Source organism: Raphanus sativus, chromosome 6, assembly GCF_000801105.2.
Source record: "Raphanus sativus cultivar WK10039 chromosome 6, ASM80110v3, whole genome shotgun sequence".
Classification (NCBI taxonomy): Eukaryota; Viridiplantae; Streptophyta; class Magnoliopsida; order Brassicales; family Brassicaceae; genus Raphanus; species Raphanus sativus.
Window position 1 is genome coordinate 18200001 of NC_079516.1, and position 23532 is coordinate 18223532.

The 23532-nt window shown below is 33.7% G+C and overlaps 3 protein-coding genes and 1 pseudogene across 4 annotated transcripts; 1 reads left to right on the forward strand and 3 right to left on the reverse strand.

Moving 5' to 3' along the window:
* Positions 1-1504: 1504 nt before the first annotated feature.
* LOC108833924 (ureide permease 1) lies at positions 1505-3746 on the reverse strand. The gene is made up of 7 exons (XM_018607314.2): positions 3601-3746; positions 3001-3274; positions 2781-2919; positions 2546-2699; positions 2343-2466; positions 1900-2274; positions 1505-1820 (listed from the first exon to the last, which is right to left on the reverse strand). Exons 2-7 carry the CDS (start codon positions 3226-3228, stop codon positions 1668-1670), a joined length of 1173 nt encoding a protein of 390 aa, XP_018462816.2. The 5' UTR covers positions 3229-3274; positions 3601-3746; the 3' UTR covers positions 1505-1667.
* Positions 3747-8435: 4689 nt separating this feature from the next.
* On the reverse strand, positions 8436-10169 carry LOC108807980 (uncharacterized; annotated as a pseudogene).
* A 4957-nt stretch (positions 10170-15126) lies between these two features.
* Positions 15127-17738, reverse strand: LOC108809016 (myb family transcription factor EFM-like). Its single transcript, XM_056988561.1, is given in 5 exon segments — positions 15127-15804; positions 15880-15956; positions 16333-16783; positions 16785-16882; positions 17267-17738. Coding segments are annotated over 5 exon segments (1278 nt in total). The 5' UTR covers positions 17466-17738; the 3' UTR covers positions 15127-15351.
* Positions 17739-17952: 214 nt separating this feature from the next.
* LOC108863528 (elongator complex protein 1-like) lies at positions 17953-19508 on the forward strand. 2 transcript variants are annotated; one of them, XM_056990062.1, is made up of 4 exons: positions 17953-18233; positions 18322-18944; positions 19040-19138; positions 19234-19508. In XM_056990062.1, exons 2-4 carry the CDS (start codon positions 18925-18927, stop codon positions 19403-19405), a joined length of 291 nt encoding a protein of 96 aa, XP_056846042.1. In that variant the 5' UTR covers positions 17953-18233; positions 18322-18924; the 3' UTR covers positions 19406-19508. The 2 variants fall into 2 exon arrangements, with proteins under 2 accessions (XP_056846042.1, XP_018493485.2); XM_018637983.2 differs by having other exon boundaries at positions 17953-18944.
* The last annotated feature ends 4024 nt before the right edge of the window (positions 19509-23532 follow it).

Consider the following 23532-nt stretch of genomic DNA (forward strand, 5'->3'; position numbering starts at 1 on the left):
AGGAGTTAATTCATGTCTCTATTTATATATAACATTCGGAAACTAGGAATTATTCTAGGTAATGTATTCTGACGTCTTAGCATACGTCACTTGTTTTGGTTTCTTAGTTTGCTACTCCTTTTGTTAACTTGTCAGAGTTGTCTGATTCTGTGATCTTGAACTATCTTCAGTTATGTTAACACATCACTAATGACGTCTTCCTAATCATGGCAATACATATAAGATTTGAATAATTTCATCTACGAAAAATACCTTTAAATAACACTAAATCATGTTTTTATGAAAAAAATAGTTACAAGGAAAAAGGTTCCTAAAATAGAATAAATTAAAAGCTTAAAATATATTTTTATTTTTATTTGCATTTAGGTTTAGTGATTATAATTAAGGATTTAGTATTAAATAACACTAAATCTCCAATATATGTTTCTATATTTTCTTCTAAAATAGAGATCTCTATTATAGAGGTAGATTTGCTCCAATATATATCTCTATAATAGAGTTCCTCTATTTTAGAAGAAAATATAGAGAAATATTATTTTTATATCTATATTTAGAGGTGAAAATAGCATATCTCTATATTTTCTTCTATAAATAGAGGAACTCTATTATAGAGACATACATTGGAGCAAATTCACCTCTATAATAGAGATTCTCTGTTTTAGAAGAAAACTAGGTGTTTTCCTGCATCATGTGCAATAAAATTTTTTAAAATCTATCTTATATTAGAAAACAAATTATTAAATATTATAGATTTTACTATTTTATTACTAATATTTAATATAGATTTGATATATATTAAATAATTTGTATATAACTAATAAAAATGATATAAAGCTGTATAATTATCAAAATTTTAGCCTAAACAATATTTATAAAATTTGTAGATATATGAGAAACTAATGATCTTACGATTAGATATTTAAATTTTTAAAAAAATTGTAGAAATTTTTGAAAGTTTTGGTAATACAAATTTTATAATTATACAAAGATAATAATATTTCGAAATTTTAATTGTTATATATAAATTTATTTATTTTATAGATGATGTATGAGCTATTACCTTATTAAAAACAAAATACTAAAAAAATATCAATATTAAATGTAATATATGAATTATGACCCTATTCTAATAAGTTTGCCAAAAATATAAATGAACATTAAATGAAATTAAATTTTAGTAGTCATGTCATATTTGTTTTGTCAAATTGATTATAGAGAGGACATGTGGCAAAATCACTTCGCAAATATAGTCTAGGGGATATAGAGATGAAAATATAGATGGGTTGGAGATGGTCTAAGAGGGCTGAAAGTAAGATTAGGGTTTAGGAATTAGAGTAATTTAGCGTTTTTTGTCAAACGTGTGCTAATTTGAGAATTTTAACATTTAAGTGCTATGTTTCGGATAAACTTTAAAACTGTGCTATTTTGTAAATTTGCCCTGTTTAATGCACACTGGGTCTTTACATTAGAGAAAGTGAATTGATTTGTTAATAACAAGTGGGAGGATGGTCCACCAGTGTAATCCTTAAGAAGTAATCTGATGTTAGCATCATGTTGGTAAAGTTTTGTACATAAATCTGATGTTGTAATAGTCTTTGCTGGTGTTTGACAAGTTTGTGAACTAAGCTGTTTAGCTTGTAGATATTTCTTTGAATTGTCTTTTTAAATCACTTTCTGTGTCCTGACGAGGCCATAAGAACAGCTACTGCAACTATGAACATCAAGAGCATAGTGATAAGAAGTACATATGTTCTTCTGGACGATCTCCTGTATTCTCCAAACAGTAATATCCCCCAAAAGGTGCTCACAAGTGGAAGTGCCTGAAACACATCAAAACGTGTTTTGTTTGTTTTTTTTTTCACTCTTTAAATCATTGAAAAGGAAGGGTTTTAGCTAAACCTGAACAGCGTCTGCAGCTGCATAGCCTGCAGCTTGACCGCCCATAAACTGAAGACCATTACCAAATCCACAGAGAAATCCAGCCAAGAAAGACCATCCACGACCGTTCCAGTCGTTAAGGTAAGCCTTGAAAGAAGACCTTGGGAGACCAAGTATAGGCCAGTAGAGGAATCTGACGTTAAGTATCAGAGCAAGCACAAATGCGGAGATTGAGAAGTAGAAGAAAGCAGTGTAGACATTGAGTTTTGGAACCCCATGTTTCAATGTGTGCCATTGATCGTTTGTCGCTAAGTTGAATGCAGGTGAGAACAGAGAGAAACAGATGCCGGCAAAGAAAGTTATGGCCAGGCCTATTATTGTGCTTTTACCAAAGACCTGTCAATGCAAAATCTTGAAAGTTTCAAGAAAGTAATAGCCAATGACTATGAAACAATTTGTTTCACCTTGATGGCTCTTTGTTTCTCAAGCTCTATAAGATAAGCTGCTGTCCCTTCTTTAGCTTTTCCTTTCTCTAACCCGCTGTCTGCAGGACCTGCCTCTATTTGGAAGGAAGATGTAGTCTCTAAGCTGAAACAAGATCAAGATAGAATTAGAGTCTAAACAAACCAGAACAATGTTAAAGAACTAGTTGTGAATCTTTTTTAACCTTTTGAAACCTTGGAGTTTGGATTTGTTATCAGCTGCATTTGATTTATGAACCGCAGAGCCGAAACACACTGCGATCAAGAAACAAGCCACCCCCGGGAAAAGTACCTCAGCTCTGTTGATTCTATCATCCAAGAAGTAGTTCAAAGTTGTGCCTATGCAAAAAAAAAAAAAATCATGAGAACATGAAAGAAAGAATCAGTTAAAAAGTATTTGAAAATAAACAAGAGCTTTACCAATAACAACAGTGATACTAGCAGTGATGACTTCAGTGACTGATAAACCAACAAAAGCCCAAGCATATTGTGTTGCTAAGTTTCCAAGGCTAAGTACTATTCCTCCAGCCATTGCAAACATCACAGACTGCCAATTATCCTATGTTGATACAGTAAAAAGCATTTAAAAAAACCGTAAAACTGAAATATTTCAAAAGAGATGAATGTATGTGTATCTGACTTGAGAAAGCTGTGTGATGAAATTTGGTCTGCTTGGACCTATTTGGCCTAGTGTGAAGGCTATGATCACCGCAGCTAGCAGATTTGTGATTGTGTAGTCAAGATAAGTGTGTTGAGGAAGTCTCCCACGTCTTTCGGTCAGTGTCATGATTGCTGGCCATGTCCCTAAGAAGAACAGAGCCAAGAGCATGCAAGAGATTGCTCCTCCTTTGCTCTCTATCATATACATCTTTCACTCTCAATGTATAATACTTATTAAATCATGAGAAAAACCGCTGCATGAAAGAAGACATTGAAAGATTATTTCAGTTATTTAATCTTCAAATCTCAAGCTAAAGTTGAAGCTAATCCACGAATATAATACAAAACACATGCTAACTCAAGAAGATCTACAAGAAACTTAAACCTCTGTTTCACTACTTTCCTCAATCTAAAACAAACACCATTGACCTTTTTCTGGTATGAACATAAACATTAAAGATCTAAGGCAACCGCAAGGCAACATACAAGAGACAAAATCTTTTGAGCTTCTACAGAAGCAATAAGAAGAGAGAACAAAAAGTAAAGATCTTTGTCCAGTGGGTTCTTGAAAGAGATTTACCTTTTTGTATCTTTTGTCGTTAACTTTGAGGTACAACAGAGAAGAGAGGACAGAAAAGTTTTCGTTTACTTCTATGCTTATGATTCCCATTTGATTGGGATATTCAGAGAAATTTGCTTGGCTGTGATATTACTTTCAGATCCATATATCTACGTTTTAAATATATAATTCTGTACAAAATAAAGATTCTTGAGTTGCGTTCAGATTAGATTCCTTTGCCAGTGAGAGGAAGTCAACGGCTGACATAATCATCTCTTTATTATGTGTGTCTGTTAGTAAATCATTCAGAAATCAAATTAAAAAGAGAAACGAAAAAGCCTTCGTTCAAAAAAAAAAGAAAAAAAAAAGGTAGAAACGAAAAAGCCAGCAACAAAAACTTGATTAAAAGTAAAGAAGACTAGTCAACAAAAACTTGACTGAAGTAAAAAAGACTAGAGATTACTTGCAATTGATGACTAACGATTATGTAGCTTTATTAGGAGTAATTAAGTCCATAAATATGCATTGTTGTGTCCATTGATTGTAATCTCAAGCAAACTAGTTTTATTAAACACTTGTACGTATTTGGGAATAACTGAATAAGCATACTTTATAGTATGCTAGTGATATACATTAGATTCATTTCCGCTCTTTTCTTAAGCATTGATTATCAACCAGTTGGCTGCGGCTACCGATGGAGTGAGGAAAGTGTGGTAAGTCCGCGAGATCGCAGTTTCGATGATTAAACCACCACCTTGGACTAGGAGTTTTTCATCTTACAACTGACGCAGCATCAAACTTATGTTAATCCCTTCACCGAAACCTCAACCCAACAACATTCCATAAGAAAATCACACACATAAGTAGGATAAATCGTCAAACATTTTATAAAGAAAAAGCAAGCATTCCTAACCATATTTGCAATAGTAAATACTCTACTAGTTTATAGTTGGTTAGCAAATCAGAAGCTATGAATATATATATATCTAAAGACAGAAACGTCAAACGTGTATTGCTCTCGACTCAACAGATCTTTACAACTTACAAAACAGGGCACCAAAGAAAAAGTGGTATTGCCAATGTTAGCGTAAGTGCCACTGCCAGCCAAAACAGAAAAGTACTCATGCTCATGTCTGAGCATCATCGAACAATATAGTGACCGCACTTATGATATGTACATAAGTGTTTCCTCATTTCTTGTAACACAGGCTTCAGCATCATTTTGCACCACAGCCCTAACAAGTGTCTGTAACACAGGCTTTCATCGTCGCCTCAACATTGTCTTTCCGCAACGCGTGTCGCGCCTCTTAGCAGCTCGTGGAGCCTTCCGGCTTTCTTGCCATCTCTCGGCTTTGGGTCTAGTAGTCGTGTTTTACATTCCGTTATTCGTTGTTGTGTTGTAGTTTTTTGTCTTCTGCTACTTGTAATTCTCTGTAATCTCTGTAAAAAACTCGAAAACGGTAATACAATCTTAACATGTTTACCAAAAAAAAAAAAAAAAGTGTCTGTTTCTCAGGTTTACACACTCTCGGGAAGAATTCCAGTCGTCACTTCTAGCTGCCATCTCATCACTAAACGAGTCTTTCACTGCACTCTTTTCAACCTCTGTATGCCTTATCTTGGAGCCAAGATAGATACGCTGAATTCGAGATGGATACTATAAGCAATACAAAAGAATTGTAGAACCAATGGTGAACACAACATTAAGCCAATTCTAAAAAAAATGTAGCTGCTTATTACTCCACGTGTGTTTTACTTTGAAACTCTCTTAACACCAAAGATCTCTTGAATTATGGGTCAATATGCTCATTGTGGATATTGGTATTGACATGTGTGATTGTACTTGAAATGCCAAGCTTTGAGAATTGTTTGCTTCTTCATCCTGGTATGAATCTGTTGGAGGAAGGTCTGTGATAACCATTCGGGCCAGTCTCTGCCATAGATAACACAGTAAGAGTCCCCTCAAGGAGCTTACTATTCTGAAAGTGACATCTACAAATCATTAGAATTACTTATTAATTTATGGTTGCTTAGTCAAGATAAGTGTGTTGAGGAAGTTGTAGAGTCGTGATTGCTGGCGATGGACAACCGTAGGCATGATCATTGAATAGTGGGTTCTTGAAAGAGATTACCTTCTTGAAACTTTGTCCTTAACTTTGAGGTATTACAAAAACCAGAGAACAAAAAAGAAGTTACAATTTTTCTTGGTGGTCAAATGTACTTAGACTCAAGGAACTGTGAGCTTTTATGTTTCTGTTGAGGCACCAGTTTTTAATTTAATATCTTTACCAATTTAGTTCAGTGTGAATTGGTTATACTAAAAGAAAGTACTAAATGCATTTATATAGTATTTATGGCAACAGCTTAAAATTGTTTCTCGGATTAAACTTAAACTCAAACTTAAACGAAAAAAGAAATGATCATTGTCAGAATTAAACCATCTATAAATGATATATGATGTAAAGTTTATATACTCAAAACATTAGTGAGCTAAAAACTTTGAAAGCTCAAAGAAAATCAGAATCAAGAAAGAAAACAGTGAAACCATCACTTACATCATCATAATCAGTGTCAATCTTGAAACTTTTCTGGATCAATATCCATATAAACATCTTAAGCCAAATCTTTCAAGAAAAAGTAATGTCTTGTCATAACAATTTAAAAAGATAGATTGAGAGACGTGAATACATTTTAAATAGGTTTACCTAGAAAGTTTGAAGACATTTTTCCTAAGATTCAACACAACAGAGGTGAAGAATTTTTTGACGGTTTGAAACTCTCCCCAAATTTCAATAAATATACCACTACGACCATAGTCTTTTACGATGATATTAGCTTTTGAGACACTCTTCGTCTCGAAGAGGAAATTATACATCAATACAAGTTAAAGCTATCACATCAACAAGTAACTTCAAAGAATGAGCTTGACAGCTTGAAACTCTCCCCAAATATGTGCACTATTAGTTCAAAATCATCTGACAATTTTGAATGCATTGTAACCGCCACAGCAGAATCTTGAAAGATTGAAGGTTCAACAATTTTTTTTTTGAAAATTAATGAATACAAACATTCTCTGACTAACTATTTTTCAATCTTGAAGACTTCTCCAAAAACTTGCTGACATCTATTGTCGGACTAGATGCATGAGAAGAATAAAATACACACATTAAAACATTTATAACAATATTTACTTTACTTCAATACTATGATTATTGTTTTTCTCAATATTTATCTTGTTGTAATTCTACAATTTAGAGAAAGTTTGAACAAATAAGACTAAAAAGATAACAAAACAAATAGTTTGAAAGTTAAGTTGTTTATAAGTATTAGAAGTATTGCTTCGAATGGAATGTTTTTCACCATGAATCATGCTCAGTTTTGAACATAAGAGAAATAAAACAATATTATTAGCTTTTATATCGAAATGTTTGGAAGCATTTTCAGTGGTTTGATTTGAAGATATCTATGAATCATGCTCAATAAGTTAAATATCATAAATAATATTTAGAACTCTTAATAATTTTGTTATGCTATTGTTTCTTGAGTTGAAAACTGTTTAAATATATTGGAGTTGCTAGCTTGAACATCATCTTAAGGCACATCTTCTTGTCACAATTTGAACATCCAGTGGCTTGACTGACACTTATTTAGATTATACATTTTTGTTGGAGCATGCCAAGATTATATTATAACAAGGGGATGTGCCTTAAAACACAGTTCATCTCAAAATCAACCAATATGAACAAAAACATAGATAGTTAAAGTAATCAACCTAATCATTATGCTTATTTCGAGGACCTGCCAGATAGTTTCAAACATCTACCATAAATATGTAGCTCTCCTTTGCTATGCAATATTTGCAAAAAAGCTTTGAACATTGAGTTCTTCGGGGTTTCAGGTGTTTTACTCTATGGTCATTGTAACTTAACCTTGATTGCTCTTTTGTTCTCTAGCTCTCCAAACGAGCATGTAGTTCCTGCTTTTGCTTTTCCTTTTCTTGCCGGTTTCTCTTGTGACTCAACATTGGTGTTCTCTGTAAAAGGTAAGAGCAAATGTACAGAATATATATCATAACTTTGAATCTTTAATCAACATTTCATTTCACATATGAAAATTTCTCAATCTTATGAAATATATATAGCGCTTGCATTTTTCAGGTTATCAACATCTCCGCTTTGTTAAAAGCCCTTTTTTCAAAAAAAAAAAAAAACATATCGGCTTTGTTAATCTTATCGTCCAAGAAACAATCCATTGATGTACCTTAAATTTGCGCTGACATTTACTTCAAAATTTCAAGAATCTTAAACGCAGCCAAGAGATTAGAGGTAGACGATGTCTTCTCTCCAACAGAGTCAAAATCGCAGGCCAACTTCTCGAACAACATAATGGGAATATTTTACATCCTATAGCTGCTGCTTTGCTCTTAACCACATACATCTTCTTCTTATGTTTCTTCAACACAAAGACTCTCTCTTGTGATCTTTTTAAGCTTTGCCTCTTACCCGGTTATCCCCGCCGCTTTGGAGTCATGTCTGGTTATATCCAAACCAGATCTTCTCTATAACTGTATGTACGTTGTGCTGGTTGTCTGGAGAAGTTTGTATGTGTATATGTAAAGTATTACAAAACATATGGGCATTTTCAGCCTATTAAGACCAAAAGGAGTTTAGATATGTTTGGACTTTGTGTCTGAATTTGACAAGTGATCAATTTTTCTTCACATGTTACCGAAACAGAGAATTATCTATAATCAAATCTTTGATACTCTATGGGAGCTTTGAGTCTAGGTTAATGTATAAGCTCTAGTCCAAATGAGATTCTTTTTTTTTCAGATAAAACATTGTTTATAAGGAGATTAGGTTCAGGAAAATGATCTCCACAAAAAAAGCGTCCAACAGCAACAATACAAAGAAGTTTTGGTTTTTGGGGACTGGATATGTGATATGTCTATGTATCACTAGTTGCCATTTCTAAGTTTCCATCACTAGATTTGTCTTTTGTCGAATAATCCAAGAAGTTCCCAAGCAGCCTTTGATCCAATACCATGTTAGGTACCTGCAGAGTATAAATATATACACTTCATTTGAAACACAGAAATAAACGTTGAGAGTTAAGATATGAGATAGTGTAGAGCAAAACCTTGTTCCCAAAGAACATTTTGGTGTTATGAGCAATGGCATTGATGAATTTAAGTTCGAGAAATTCAGGAGTGAGCTTCAACTTGTTTGCCTCAGCTTCTTTCAGTACACTGAGACATTGATCAGAGCAGTGAAAAGTAAAAATCATACATTTACTCTCTTGTTATATGTTCTTTAGACTGGCTATTACCGGTAGTAATCTGCATCGGCGAGACTCTTTTGACGATCAAGATACATCTGATTCTCGATGTCTGCTTCTCTCCGTGAGCTGTCTTTCTCAGTTAACTTCTGTTGCATCAGAATCTTGCTAACGTTGGCGTTCTTCTCGGCTTCACTAATGGCCAGTATTTTCTTTGTCTCTGCCTCTTTCTCAGCAACCCTTTGTTTCTCAATAGCAATCAACACCTTCAAAAATCATCCAGTTCCAACAGTCTCTTAAACCATTCTGTATTGGTAAACAGATAGCTACCTCTCTATCATTCATTACAGAATGTACCTTAGTGCGTTGCTCTTCCATCTGCTCAAAGTTACGTCTTACACTTGCTGGGATCTTCTGCTTTGTGACACGCACGCTAATGATTTCAATACCTGGAGCATAACGTGTGCAATCAGCCTGAAGAGCCTCTTTCATTCTCTCATCAATCTAAACACACATTTAATTGAATGAGTTACCAGACACAATGTAAACAGTTACCCAAAAGTAGTAAGCTATTGTGAACCAGTCGATTATATCTATTCGAACTGAATATCAGAGCTTCCAAACCATAAAAATTAAAGTTGAAATGTTCCATTATATATACACACTCAAGGACCTGGTCAAAGATGTCAATGTAGACTTGCTGAAGGGAATGAGAGCTGCAAAACTGGTTGATCTCATGATGAATCTTGTCATATATCCATGCATTGTCATAGTCCACACCATAGTTGAGTAAAGTGTCATAGACATAATCCTTACACCTAAAAGATCATTTAATTCTGGTCACTACATGTGAATTAAGATCAACAACTGTAAGCAGTAAAACAAGAAATAATCTCAGGGTCTTACTTCAATCTTCTCAAAGGTAACCATGACACCTCCTTTGGTACCACATGGTATATCCTTCACCTAAAGGCACAGTAATTAGTTTTTTTTTTAAAGGAAGAATCTGAACAGACCCAAGCTTTTGCCTTTTGATGGTATAAAACTCACTTGATCTGTTTGGAGAGTAACTTGAACAGGCTCGTAGTGGGTTATGAAAGGCAGCTTCAGATGAAAACCTGGCTCTGTAACGATCTTTAGAAGCGCACCACCTCTCCAATACGCTCCAACGTGACCTTCAGGAACTTGGTGCACCAACGATGAAGGGAACATATCACCTGCTAATCCATTACACAAAGTAAAAAAAGATACTTTGTCAAAAACATGAACAGGTCAATGACAACCCAAATCATGTTCTGTTAGTACAAAGAAATATAAAGTCAACTCAAACTCTAAGCAAGTATCTAACATGTTAGGGAGAACAGTAAGGGTCCAAAGTATAAACATCGATGATTATATTCTTACCAAAGTGGCGATTGCGATGAAAACACCAAACGCAACGAGAACCGGAGTCATGTTGCTGCAGGGAGGAGGAAGGTCACCAATTTCTGTTCTTCGTTTCAATGAGGAAGATTTATTCAAACGTTGGATGGAGTTGGGTCTAAGGGTCGGTTTGCTAAGTCAAGAAGTCATTGCAGATATGGTTTCATTTTCAGAACATAAACTCTATAAATTAATAGTGGATAAACTAATAAACACAATAAATTAATAAATTTATTTGATTTCGAATTGGACAGGTTCAAAATATGATATGAATCGATAAGATATAATTTTTTTTTAAAACTTTTATGTGAATATATAATCCTACTAAAATTATTAATTAATAATTTATACATATAGTTTATATAAGCACAAACAAACAATTGTATTATTTATTTTATATTCACAGTATAATTATCTATGTAGTTCTTAACATTTTAATAAATTCTGTTAATATTTAGTAAAATTATATCCAAAAGAAAAATTAAATGTTATGAAACATATTTTATATACACCAAATAATAAAAATAAAATAATAAAATTAATTTTATAAAATTTAGTTAATATATATGGTAAAATCTAAAAAATAAATTTTTGTAAATTAATAGCTCTATAAATTAATAAAATACCATAGTCTCAATATTATTAATTTATATAGTTTGTATTGTATATTATAAGAGAAAAAGAGAGTTAAGACTACCTTGCTGATTTTATAATTGTTAAATTCTTAAAAGATTTTTAAGATTATTAGAATTTTTTGTAAAGTTTTTAATTGATTGATTAGCATTCGAGTCATTAGTTAGTAAGTATCATTTATACATTAAATATTTTTAACTAAAACCAACAAAAAAATATTAAATTTATTCTCAGAGAGAAATAATATAAAAATTATTATTGCGAAAAATTAAAATTAATTTACTAAATTAAACTAATTTGAATAAAAAATTAGAAAATTAGAAATAAATAGAATATTATAAAATATTACTTTATACTCTTTTAAAACTAATGAAATTAAAACTAAATGTAATAAAAATATTTATATTTTAAAAAAAATATTATTTCTGCGTATCATGCAAGAAACCATAAATTTTATTTTATAAGAGAAAAAAAGAGTTAAAATTAGCTTGCTGATTTAGAATTTCTAAGTTCTTGAAAGACTTTTTTAGATTATTAACATTTTTACATGTAATCCTTTTTAAAAAAATCATTGATATCTTAAAAGCTAAGAGAAATGAGTTTAAGAAATTTTGATTATTTTTTAAATCTTTTATTAATGAATTATAAATATTAATTAAATAATGTATTATTCAGTTTTAGGAATTAAATAGATTTAATTCTACAGTCGATTTTAGCTAATTCAGGAAAAAATACTAAACAACAAAAAATATTTATTTAAAATACTATTTAAAAATTCGTTTGGATTTGAAAATCATGAATTAACTTCTATAAGAGACTTTGATCCGCTTTCAAAACATGTATCAGATTCTCTTATAGAAGATTTTAGTTAATTCAGAAAAAAACTAAACAGCAAAAAAATATCTTCATTTAAAAATACTATTTAAAATTCATTTGGATTTGAAAATCATGAATTAAATTTTATTTCATAGTCATTATAAATTTATATATTTATGTATTTAATTATTATAGTGTTACTATAAATTTGTGTACATGGTTTTAGGTGAGATAACTATTGGTATTCAAAGAAATTCAAACTCTTACTATATAAAAAGATTGGTAAATTTATGTTAGGTTTTGAATTGTATTAAAAGATGTAACTAAATATTATAAATATTAGTTAATTTTCTCACATTTTTACCATTATCAAGAAACTATATAGCTGCATCTAAATTAATATATATTTATCTTTATTTATAATATTTTTCAAAGTAAAGATAAACATTGTTTAATAAAAACCGCAGCATATTTTTATAATCGATGCTGGTCATAGTAAAATTGAATAGTTTAGGAATTTTAAATATACTTAAGAATATAATATGTCTATCATGATCGACCTAAATTATATATATATATATATATATATATATTATATATATATATATATATATATATATATATATATAAATAATAACTCGCATATCAAATTATAAAGTTTCTCATAGAGTTAAGTATTTATGATTTTTATTGGTCATCTATTATATTAAGACTCAAGTATTTTTGTAGAATAAGAAAAAAATGATTGATAACTACGTGAAATACTAAGAAACTTTAAAATCTCACAACTTAAAATGTTATCAATAGCAAAAAAATTCAGAATATTTTATGAAATGTCAAGTTTAATTACAGTGGATCTTAAATGAATTTTTAAAATTCATGTATGAATAACAGTTGAATTTATCATTTTAATACAAATCACCTAAAACTCAATTGAATACACCCCTTAAATAATCTAATTTGTTCATATTTCCTATAAAAAATGGTAAGAACTGCAAACGAAAAAATTACAAATCACCAATAAAATGCTAAAATCAAGTGTTTCAATTAAACATGTATCAAAGCACAATAAATAGAAAAAAAAATGATTTATTGAAGTAAAATACATAGTTTGTAAGTGATATGATGTGTGTATTTTTTTTTTTTTTCAGAAAATAGATGTCAACAAGTTTTTGGGGAGGGTTTCAAGATTGAAAAATGGTTATTCAAGGAAAGCTTGTGTTAATTAAATTTCCAAAGAAAAATTTGGCTGAACTGTCAATCATTCCAACTTCTGCTATGGAGCAGCTACAATGTGCTCAATTCTGTAAAATGATTATGTACTAATGGTGAACATCATTCGTTTTCGTTAGATTTGTTTCCTTATACAAAGAAAAAGAATGAGAGTTACTTCGTGAGTGAAGAGATCATTTTTCTTATTCAGCTGTTGAGATTTTCATTGATCCAACAAACTTCCAAGACTGATGATAATGTTATTGGGTTTTAGACATTAGTCAATGGTCTTACTTTTCTTTTGAAATGATGAGATTTTAATTCTAGAAACTTATGGCTATTGAGTACATCATCTATCTTGATGTTTGTTTAAATCTGACATGATGATGTTTTTCTTCTTTTAGCTTTTAAGTTTAATGCCATAAGACTTTTTAACCTTTTCTGTATATATCTTTTTAAAGTGGTTTATGTCTCATATATTTACTACCTTCTTTCAGTATTAACCAATTTACACTGTAATAACCTATTCAAAACTGATGCCTCAACAGAAACATAACATCATCGATGTGTGGTGGCTTTTGTTTGGTAAAAGGTTGCAACTTTGAATCGAGCATGTGCAGAACTCTGTTTTTTTTTTGCCTCTGCAGCCAACAAAAATTGTGGACACAGTTGAAGAAGATCTAAGGCTTCTCACTATGGTGAATGATGGTGTCGCACCTAATATCGTTTCCCACTCTTTCAAGAGGCCACATGGAAAGTGCATCTCTCACCTTGAGCTACTCCAAGATCATCACAAAAGATTCAAGGAGGAGGCAAAGTATGTGATGTCAGAGAAAAGGGCATACAATATTTGTGTTATGTTCCCAAGCTTTCGAAACAAGCACCTCCACGGAAAGAAGCATGAAAACATCACATCTATCAGGATGAAGACAAAAGCTACAATGATCATTAAGCCTTCTACAATCGGCAACTACGAGGGGGATGCCAAGGAGAGTATGCTTCTTATCTCTGCTTATAATTTAGGACCTATCATTTTATCTTTTCTAAAATTTGGAATATATAATTATGTGATTGGAATATTTATTTTTAAAATTGTATATTTAGTCAACACATTTGGAAAATTACATAACTATTTTTAGGTTTGAAGATTATATGACTTTTAAATATTTTTGTTACTAAATTCATGCATTAATTTATAATAACAATATTTGAAAATTTGGTGATTTTTTGGTATTTTCAAAAATATTGTTATAATTGTAAATAAACAATAAAGTTGTTAAATTATTTTTTATTAATATTTGTAATGAATATTAAAATTTCAAAATTTCTAATAGCATATTTTAAATAACACATAAATTAAAGGTTAGTTATTAAATTTATACTGTGTAAATAACTAATTTTTTTAATATATTGCTGGGAGATTCAAAATAAATAAAATAATGATATATAATTATTAGAAAATATATTTATGTGAGTTACAAAAAAATATATGTTAAGAACTTTTTTCTTGTAAAAAATATTACATGATTTACAAATTTTAACTCATTTTAACAATGGATGATATTTATTTATTTATTTAAATGAAATAAATTTTTAAAAAGAAATTAGATTACTTTACTAATATATATATATATATATATATATGTATTATATATATTTTATAATAACATTTATTCCATATAGCATATCTAATTTAAAACAGTATAGACTATAATAAAGTTTATAAAATACAGCATATAATTTTATTTTATTTAACATTAATTTATAATTTAAAACAATATAGACTATAATAAAGTTTATAAAATACAACATATAATTTTATTTTAATTAACATTAATTTATAATAATATTATAATGCTAATCATGAAAATAGTTAATGTATTAACTTTTAAAAAAAAATATTTAAACTTTTTGGTAAGATTTGGTTAGATTTTTTCAACAGAGTCGGTAGGTTTTTGTTTTATTAAAGTTATAAATATATGGAGTATTATAGTAAGTTACAGTAATAATGAGAATAAATATAACATAACTTTTGAGTATGTCCAACTTAAAAATTACACATGAATTAAAGTTATGACTTTTATTTTAATATATAAAATGTTTTAGTTTTGTGCGACAAACAAAAAAGTGTTCCGGATCTATTTTTTTGTGGTAGATCCGGCGTTGTATTTGTGTAAGTACAAAAATGTCGTAATAATTTAATAATTAACTGACGTTATTTCAAACAAGATCAATTATGAGAATTCGTAATAATATCGAAATATATAAAGCACTCGCTGCTTCCTACAATTCATTTTCTACTGAGAACTATATAGAAAGACCTGAAGCAATTTGAATTTAGTCACCTAGCCACCCGAAACCCCTAGCCCTAGATTCATTCCCTCTAATAAAATTAATCGCGTAGAAAAAAGTTTAGAATTTGAGAGTTATTTCACTTCCATTAATATTGCTCTGATCGCCACTTTCTTCCCTAAGTGCAGCCAATCCTTTTCTTTCTCCGCCACCACTCTCTGGTGATTTTCCTTCATCGGCGACACTGTCTGTTAACTGATGATGAGCTGAATCTGTGGACGCGGAGCCATCCCCGGTTGAGCCGTTACACGTCTGGAAGTGGTGGTGATGGAGCTGTTGCTGTGGAGGACGAGCTGTGTAGAATTCTTGAGAGGAGCAGAAGTGTGGTGGAGGCTGCGTCGCCGCGTTGCCTTGATGGTGTTGAATTTGGTGGTGGTAGAGAGTTGGACTGCCGCCGTGGGTGGTGGTGTACTCTGGTGGGACCCATATGCCACCTAGGACCACTAAGTGAGGACCTTGCCCACCTGATGTTTGTGGGCTTGGGCTTGGTCTTCTTGTGTGAAGCCGATACTTCTGTTTGAAAGTAATTTTAAATAATTAAAGCTTATAAAAAGTAAGCATATTGTGGTGGCTTGTGATGTAGTTTACCTGGAGATGACTTTTGACTTCATCGTTGGTCAAGCCATCAACTTTCATAAGTTCCCTTATCTGTTTAGGTGTAGCCACTGCAAAAATAAACTCCGACTTAAACTTGTTAATTTATTTCAAACAATATATATGACTGACTGCTAATTGGTAAATGAATACCAGTAGATTAAACCAAGGCAAACTTATCCAATTGGCAAACTTATCCAATTCCATACTATATATTGTTCACTTAAATATTAGAACAAAATCCAAAGCAAAACTTAGATTCTATTAGACTCCTAAATATAAATATGGAGTTGTATATGTACCCTGTACCATACGGATTTGTTTGACGTATCTAAAAACGTTCTAAAATATTAATAATTGTGACTATAGTCGATGGTTATGTGAAACTATCCCTGGTAAACCTACATGAAACTGAAACATAAATATAATAACTGTACTCATTTATACCTTGAGAACCACCTAGCATTTGAAGAGCTTGGACAAATCGCCGGTGCAAATCAGGCGACCAGCAACGTCGTGCCTTTCTATTACTTTGACTTGTTGTCGAAGAATTATTATTGTTGTTGTTATTACTACCGTTGATCATGATCTCACCATTACCGTCGTGGTCATTAGTAAGTTCATTGGTTGGGGAGACTCTTTTGACCTCCGTAGATAAAGCTAATTCAGGCAAAGTGTTTTCCTTCGAGAATGGAAGAAAAGTCCCACCACCATTTCTTTGTTTCACATCAAAATGTCCGAGTTTTGGACTACTAGCAAGCTCGTCTTTGGGAGACTGATCTGTAGTTGGATCAATGTTTTTTGGTTTGGTTTCAGGTTGGCTCCAAAGCTGAGCAGTCGTCATCCAATTATTCCCTTTGTTGTTCTCCTTTTCAGGTTGGTTTCTTAAGGGTATGAACTATGAACTCTTCAAGAACCGGTTTTGCGACAACACTTTGGTTGCTGTTATTATTATTTTCCCTATATGCTTCTAGCTGTTGTTTGTAAGCTTCCACAGCTGAAGAAAGATATTAGTCATTTGAAACATAAAGTTAAAGATGTAACTAACACGAACCTTATAACCTTTAAAATTACTTTAGTTAAATTTTTGATTTCAGTGATGGGAGGAATTAGCAAAAGTTTTGGGATTCAAAGAATTCAAAAGCAAGCTCTGATTTTTATGAGTTCAATTCCTAAATTAATGGACAAAGATCTTTTGAAAAGGTAAAAGAAATTCAAAAACTCTTCTAGACGTATTACAAAATATTGATTTTATTCGTTAGGTTTTTGTTCTTGTTTTAACTCATTTATTAATTTGTGGCAAATGAAAGGTTTTAAATTCATATTATACCGTATATGTGCACATGACTATATGTAATTATTGGTAACTGGATATATGTACCATTGCTAAGGAGCTGCATGCAAAGGGGAAGCTCGCGCTTGAAAGCATCGATCTTGAGGCGTTCCTGTTCGAGCCGAGAAAGAAGATCTTCAAGCTTCTGTGTGGTTTGATCGCTCTGAAAATTATCCCCAAATGATTTCAAAAGCATAGAGTAGCTTTTTGGCTTGCAATCCAGGCTTAGTTCTGATGAGGAAGCCATGTGTATCGTTAATAAGTTCTCTATATGTGTGTGTATGTAAGGAAAATATATAATAATGTTTTTATGGCTTTAAATAGATGATCAAGGAATCAAGAAGAATTTGTGGTCGCTTCAAGTTTCAGATGATGTGTATATGCTGGATATTTATTTAAAAAATATATTCAATGATTTTGAGGGTTTGTGAAATTAGGGTTTGGAGAGAAAGAGAGAATGAAGAAGGTAAATGAAAAGGGGAATAAAATGTTAGGTTGTGGACACAAGGAGGATCACGAGGAGGTTCATGTCCTTTTAGAGGCTCAATTCAAAGGGAGAGAATAAAGTGATCTGTCATCATACACAAATATATATATATAATAGATGTATCTGTATATAGAGAGAGAGACAGGAGTGTTCTAGAGAAAGAAACTTCTCGCTGTTAGAAATCGTTACTCTCCTCGAATGAGTCAATGACTACAAATGCACATCTCAAACAGCCTAACTAAGACCACCCACAATGGGGGATGATAGGAAATCCTTAGCGGTAAATCTTAGGTTAGTTTTAATTAAATAAAATTAAATTTCGTAACAGAGCTAAGGATTGATCCGTCGGGAAGGGATTTAAGGATTGAGTCCGTGAGTACGTGTCATGGTTTGATTGGGTATGCGGGGTATTGTGTTTCGTATAGCAAAAAAAAAAATCAATCATTCTCGACCGAATGCGAGAAAAAAAAATAGCTCTCAAGTAAAAGGCGACGAGAAGACGATTTTGAATCCGTCGGATTTATATAGGTAAATCGAAGCCTTCTCCGCTAGATTATTGGATATAGATTAGCTTGGATAACGTTTTCGATGTGGGTATGTATCATCTCCACCACAGGGAGCCACGATTGGCCCGAACAGGCCTTGAGGAGAAAAGGGTAGGTGAAATTATCGGCGTAGATTCCGTGGGGGTGAGAGTTTAGCGCGTTAGCCCTGATCATCGAATTGCGGAGATGGGTGTTGGGTCGCTGGACTTGGTTGAAAACCCTGACGGCTAGAGTCAGTTGGCGGCAGAGAGTGAGAGCGGAGATTAGCTTCGGCGCGATGGTTAGGTCTTGGTGGAGGTTTCGCCGGATGATCTGGGCGTGGAGCTGCTTCACGTGGGTTAGGGGCGCACCTGGGGAGTTCGTGGAGTTTCTCCTCAAGATTCTCCGGGGAGCGACGTCATGGATATCGGCTGCAGCAGCGGCCGTGGAGGAGATGGTGATCTGATTGTGTGTAGAGGCGCAATGGTGGCTTTGTGAAAGATGATTCTTACAGAGACTGGATATGCTCCTTTGTCTCGAACAGTTATCTGTAATAGGTGTGTGTGTATGTATATCAGTATCTAGCTGTTCGTCAGAGACGATTTCTGCTTGCAGCAAAGCTCAAGTCCGAGGAGCGGTCAGTCATTAATCTTCACGACGACACAGCTTTAGAAGCGAGTATCAACCTGAGTGGAATGAGCGCCTATACTTTGGGGTACATTTTTTTAGCGTGTCTTGCTTTCTCAGCCTTTATCAACGTCGAACTTTTCTTGGCTGATCTTAGATTGCATAACTATAATATTATTGCAGGACAAGGAGAGGTTATGCTGCTTCAGTCACCTCAAGCACAGCAACTAAGGCAAGAGACTTGAGGCGCCAGAGAAAGAGCGGGAAGATCCGCGCTGGCAGGTATGTAGATACATTCTTATGAAAGTTGATGGCGTTTTCTTTTGATGAGCAGAAGATGTAAATTAATAATGAATCAAATTGTTGTGTAAGTGCAGTGCGGATGAGGAGATGACTCTTGTTGATCATTTGAAGGGTATGCACATGACAGAAGAAGGAAAGAGAGAGCTCAAGTCGTTATTGATATGTTTGGTAACGCTTGGTGAGAAGGAGTCCGCGCAGAAGTTGCAACAGACTGCAGAGAATTTTCAGGTCTTCGTTAGCCCATGAAAAATTCTCTAAATCTTGTTCTTGACTGAGTAAGTTGTGCGTTTTAAACATCAAACTTTCCTGCTACATTTTGTTCTTTTAATAAAAAAATTTCTTTTAATTCCTAAGGATTCCATCTTCGGGAACACCATTGGACAACTAGTTTTGATTCGAATCTTTAACTATTCAAACAAAAACCAAAAAAAAAAAAATTACTAAAATATTGCTAAGGATTCATTGGTGAAGTTCACCATTGCAGCTGCTCTAAGGCTTTTGATGCTACCATGCATAGATTGTTTCATACTGTATAAGGTTTATTTGGAATATTTACTGGCTTTTATGTTACTAAAATACTTTTGGACTATATAAATTGAAGATTTGATTGCTGAAAAAAATTAATAGCTCAACCTAAACTATCAAACTACTTCCACTTGATTTTGTATTTCTAGTTCTTTCTTATCATATTACATATGCTTAGTTTCTAAAGAAATATTAGTGGTAGAAATCCACTGAGTTTCTTTTAAAAGAAAAATTAAAATTTCAGTTATCTATCTTATTAAAATAGAAGTACACTTTAAAACTAACCCTAAGACTTTTAAAATATTTACAACCTAATGCCATTGAAGTAATTAATAAATCTAATATTAAGGATTTTGTCTTTTCCTAATTTAATGCATAATTTTCTAAATTGATTCCACAACAAATTCATGATAAATCTTAAATTTAATGTACATTAATACTATAAATAAGTAGATAACCTCTTTCCATAATTATGTAATATATTTTAATTTTCATATATATATAATCATACATTAGTTTAAAGAACAAATTTAAAATGAAAGCAAATATTTATACGGAAAATAATTATACGGTCACGGATCAAGCTATAGAAATAAACAACAACATCGCAAAATTATTTTTTAACAAATTTATTTTAATAGAAATAATATTTCAAAATATTTTTATATATTTTATGTATTTATAAATTTATTTTATTTGTTTTAAAAGATATTAAGATTTTAGAATTGGAAAGAATTATGATCCACCTCTATATTATTTTAGTTAGGATATTTAAAATTTATATAAGAAGATTTTATTAAACTTATAAATATAATTTTTATTGTAAGTGTAAAAATTAATTTTCAATATAAATTTATAATTAAATATTACAAATACATATAATTTAATATAAACAAAAAGTTTAAAATATAAAATAAATACCCGCCCGGTCGGGCAGGTCAAAGTCTAGTATAATTGATTTAAAAAAAAATTAATGGCATATCATTAGATTGCCACATGTAGAATCTTTTTTTTTTTTGTCAACCCAACCGATTTCATTAAGAAACAAACTAGAAGTTCAAAGCATACAAAGCAGATTTAGCCAAAGCATCTGCAGCAGAGTTCAAAGTCCTAGGGATATGATGGAAAGAAATAGCAGAAAATAAAGAAGATAGGTTCTCGATATCCAAGTTGATTCCGTAGAGCTCCACTGGATGCTGCTTCGAGATAAGTGCTTTGATGAGCACCTGGTTATCTGATTTAAGGCAGATATTGGAGAGATGGAGGGTCTGAGCATGAAGCAAGGCTTCACGAACTGCTAGAGCTTCCGCCATCAAAGGTGATGCGACACAGAGTTCCGTCGATGTGCCGTGTATAGTCTCTCTCGCTTGTGGTAATTGAATGATCCAGCCACATCCTGCAGTTCTGTCATGAGCTTTCCATGCTGCATCTGTAAACAGAGTGGCAGCATTCGAAGATGGGTTTCCTGAGGTATTGCTCCCTGCAAGGTTGTGCTTCGGTTGTACCATCGTAGTTTGCGCTTCCTGCCAGTCTCTTGCCATCTTAAGGGAGCTGTGTATGATGTCCTTTGCCTCTATGGTTCTATTTTCAAAAACCAGTTGGTTCCTAGCTCTCCATATGCACCAACATGTCCAGGGAAAGATGTTTACCGTTACTCCAGTTGGAGGAAGGCATGTCAGTTCATGCGAAGCCGCCAAGCATTGTTCAAAAGTAGCCTCTGGTTCCATGGCAGGGAGTGCTGTTGTAGGAAGTTGGTCCCAGACTCTCTTTGTAAACCTGCAGTGCAAGAACAGATGTTCAGCTGACTCCGGAGCTCCGCAACGCGCACATGTAACTTGGTGTGTCGTCAAGCCTCGCCGCTGTAGAGCCATTCCTAGAGGCAGAGCATCTTGTACTATCTTCCACAAGAATACTTGTATCTTCGGTTCTGTTTTCATAGACCAGATGTTCTTGTTCCAATTGAAATCGTGAAGCCTATGCTGATGCTGAGGGATGTTCTGTTGAAAGTTGCGCATCGTAGCTTCTTGTTCTTGTTGCTTGACTGTCTCAAAATAACCGGACTTGGTTGAGTAAATCCCTGAGCTGTTAAGCTTCCATACCCATTTATCAGTGGCACCAAAACGACTGGGTCTCATGCAGAAGACCGCCTCAGCATAATCAGGTAGGAGCTGTCTTATCCTTTGCTTATTCCAGTCACCAGAGTCTCGTAACATCAAGTCAGAAACGTGTAGATCAAGGTCCTTCTCCGCCACCGGACCCATTGGACAGCTGAGAGTGTCCGCTCTTATCCATGCATCCTTCCATACTCTGGTGGAGTTTCCATCCCCTATCGCCTTCCCCATATTAGGAGTGAGAAGGTCCCGTCCATGAAGGATCCCTCTCCAACCATGAGAACAAGACGATGGGATATTGACAGTGAGGAAGGAAGACTTATGGCAATATTTTCCCCTCAAAACTCTAGAGAGTAAGCAGTCTGGATTGGTAAGAACTCGCCAGGCCTGTTTTGCTAGCAGTGCCTTGTTGAACAACTGTATGTCGCGAAATCCGAGCCCTCCCATATTCTTTGGTTTAGAGAGCTTTGTCCACGATGTCATGCACATCTTCCTCTTGTTGTCATTACCGTCCCACCAGAAGCGGGTGAGAACGGATTGGATCCGTTTGCACAAGCTTACCGGAAGCTCGAAGCAAGACATGGCATGTGTCGGAGAGGCCGACAAGACAGCTTTTAGCATCGTCAGCTTCCCGGCACTTGATAGAAAACGGTTAGACCAGCTGCTAGCTTGCTGTCGAATTCTGTCAACAATGGAAGTGAACAAATCTTTTTTCCGACGTCCGAAGTGCTCGGGGAGTCCGAGATACTTCCCAACTCCACCTTCTTTTGCTATACCAAGGCGAGATTTGACTCTAGCTCGAGTCTCCTGGGTTGTTTTAGCAGAGAAAGTGATTGCTGATTTTGCCGGGTTAATGGTTTGCCCCGAGGCTGCTTTGTACTGTTGTAGTATCCGTTGTAGTGTATCGCAGCTCAAGTCGTCCACTCCCAAAAAGAACATCGTGTCATCTGCAAAGAGCAGGTGGTTAACACGAGGGGATCCTCTAGCGACTCTGATTCCAGATAAAAGGCCCGCTTGTTGAGCTCTCCTACAAAGGCCCGATAAAACCTCGCTACAAAGGATAAAGAGGTATGGTGAGAGCGGGTCACCCTGCCTGATCCCTCTCGTAGGTAGGACTGATCCGTGGACCGAGTCATTCACGAGATAAGAGTAGGAAACTGTCCGGATACAAGCCATAATTCTCGCCACCCAGATACTATGAAAGCCCAGTCTCTCGAGAACAAGCTGAATGAAGCTCCATTCCAACCGATCATAAGCCTTGCTCATGTCAGTTTTCACCGCCATAGAGCACTTCTTCACCGCGTTGGAGGTCTTGAGGTAGTGTAATGTCTCATGTGTGATGAGAACATTGTCGGAAATGGCTCTCCCAGGTACGAACGCAGACTGTGTTTCCGAGATGATCCCGTTGAGGATCGGCTTCAATCTCAGCGTGAGGATCTTTGATATCAGTTTATAAACCACATTACATAGGGCAATGGGTCTATAGTCTGAAACCAGTTTCGGGCTCGGTACTTTCGGAATGAGTCTGACATGTGTATCATTTATCTGTTCCGGGAGAGCGCCTGTCCTGAAGAATTCCTGCGTCTCTTTGGTGATAATAGAGCCGACGGTAGTCCAGTTTGCTTGGAAGAAGGATGCCGAGAAACCGTCAGGTCCGGGAGCTTTATCCGGGTGGATAGAGAACATAGCTCTCCTAACCTCCTCCTCTGTCGGTATACTGATAAGCAGCTCATTTGT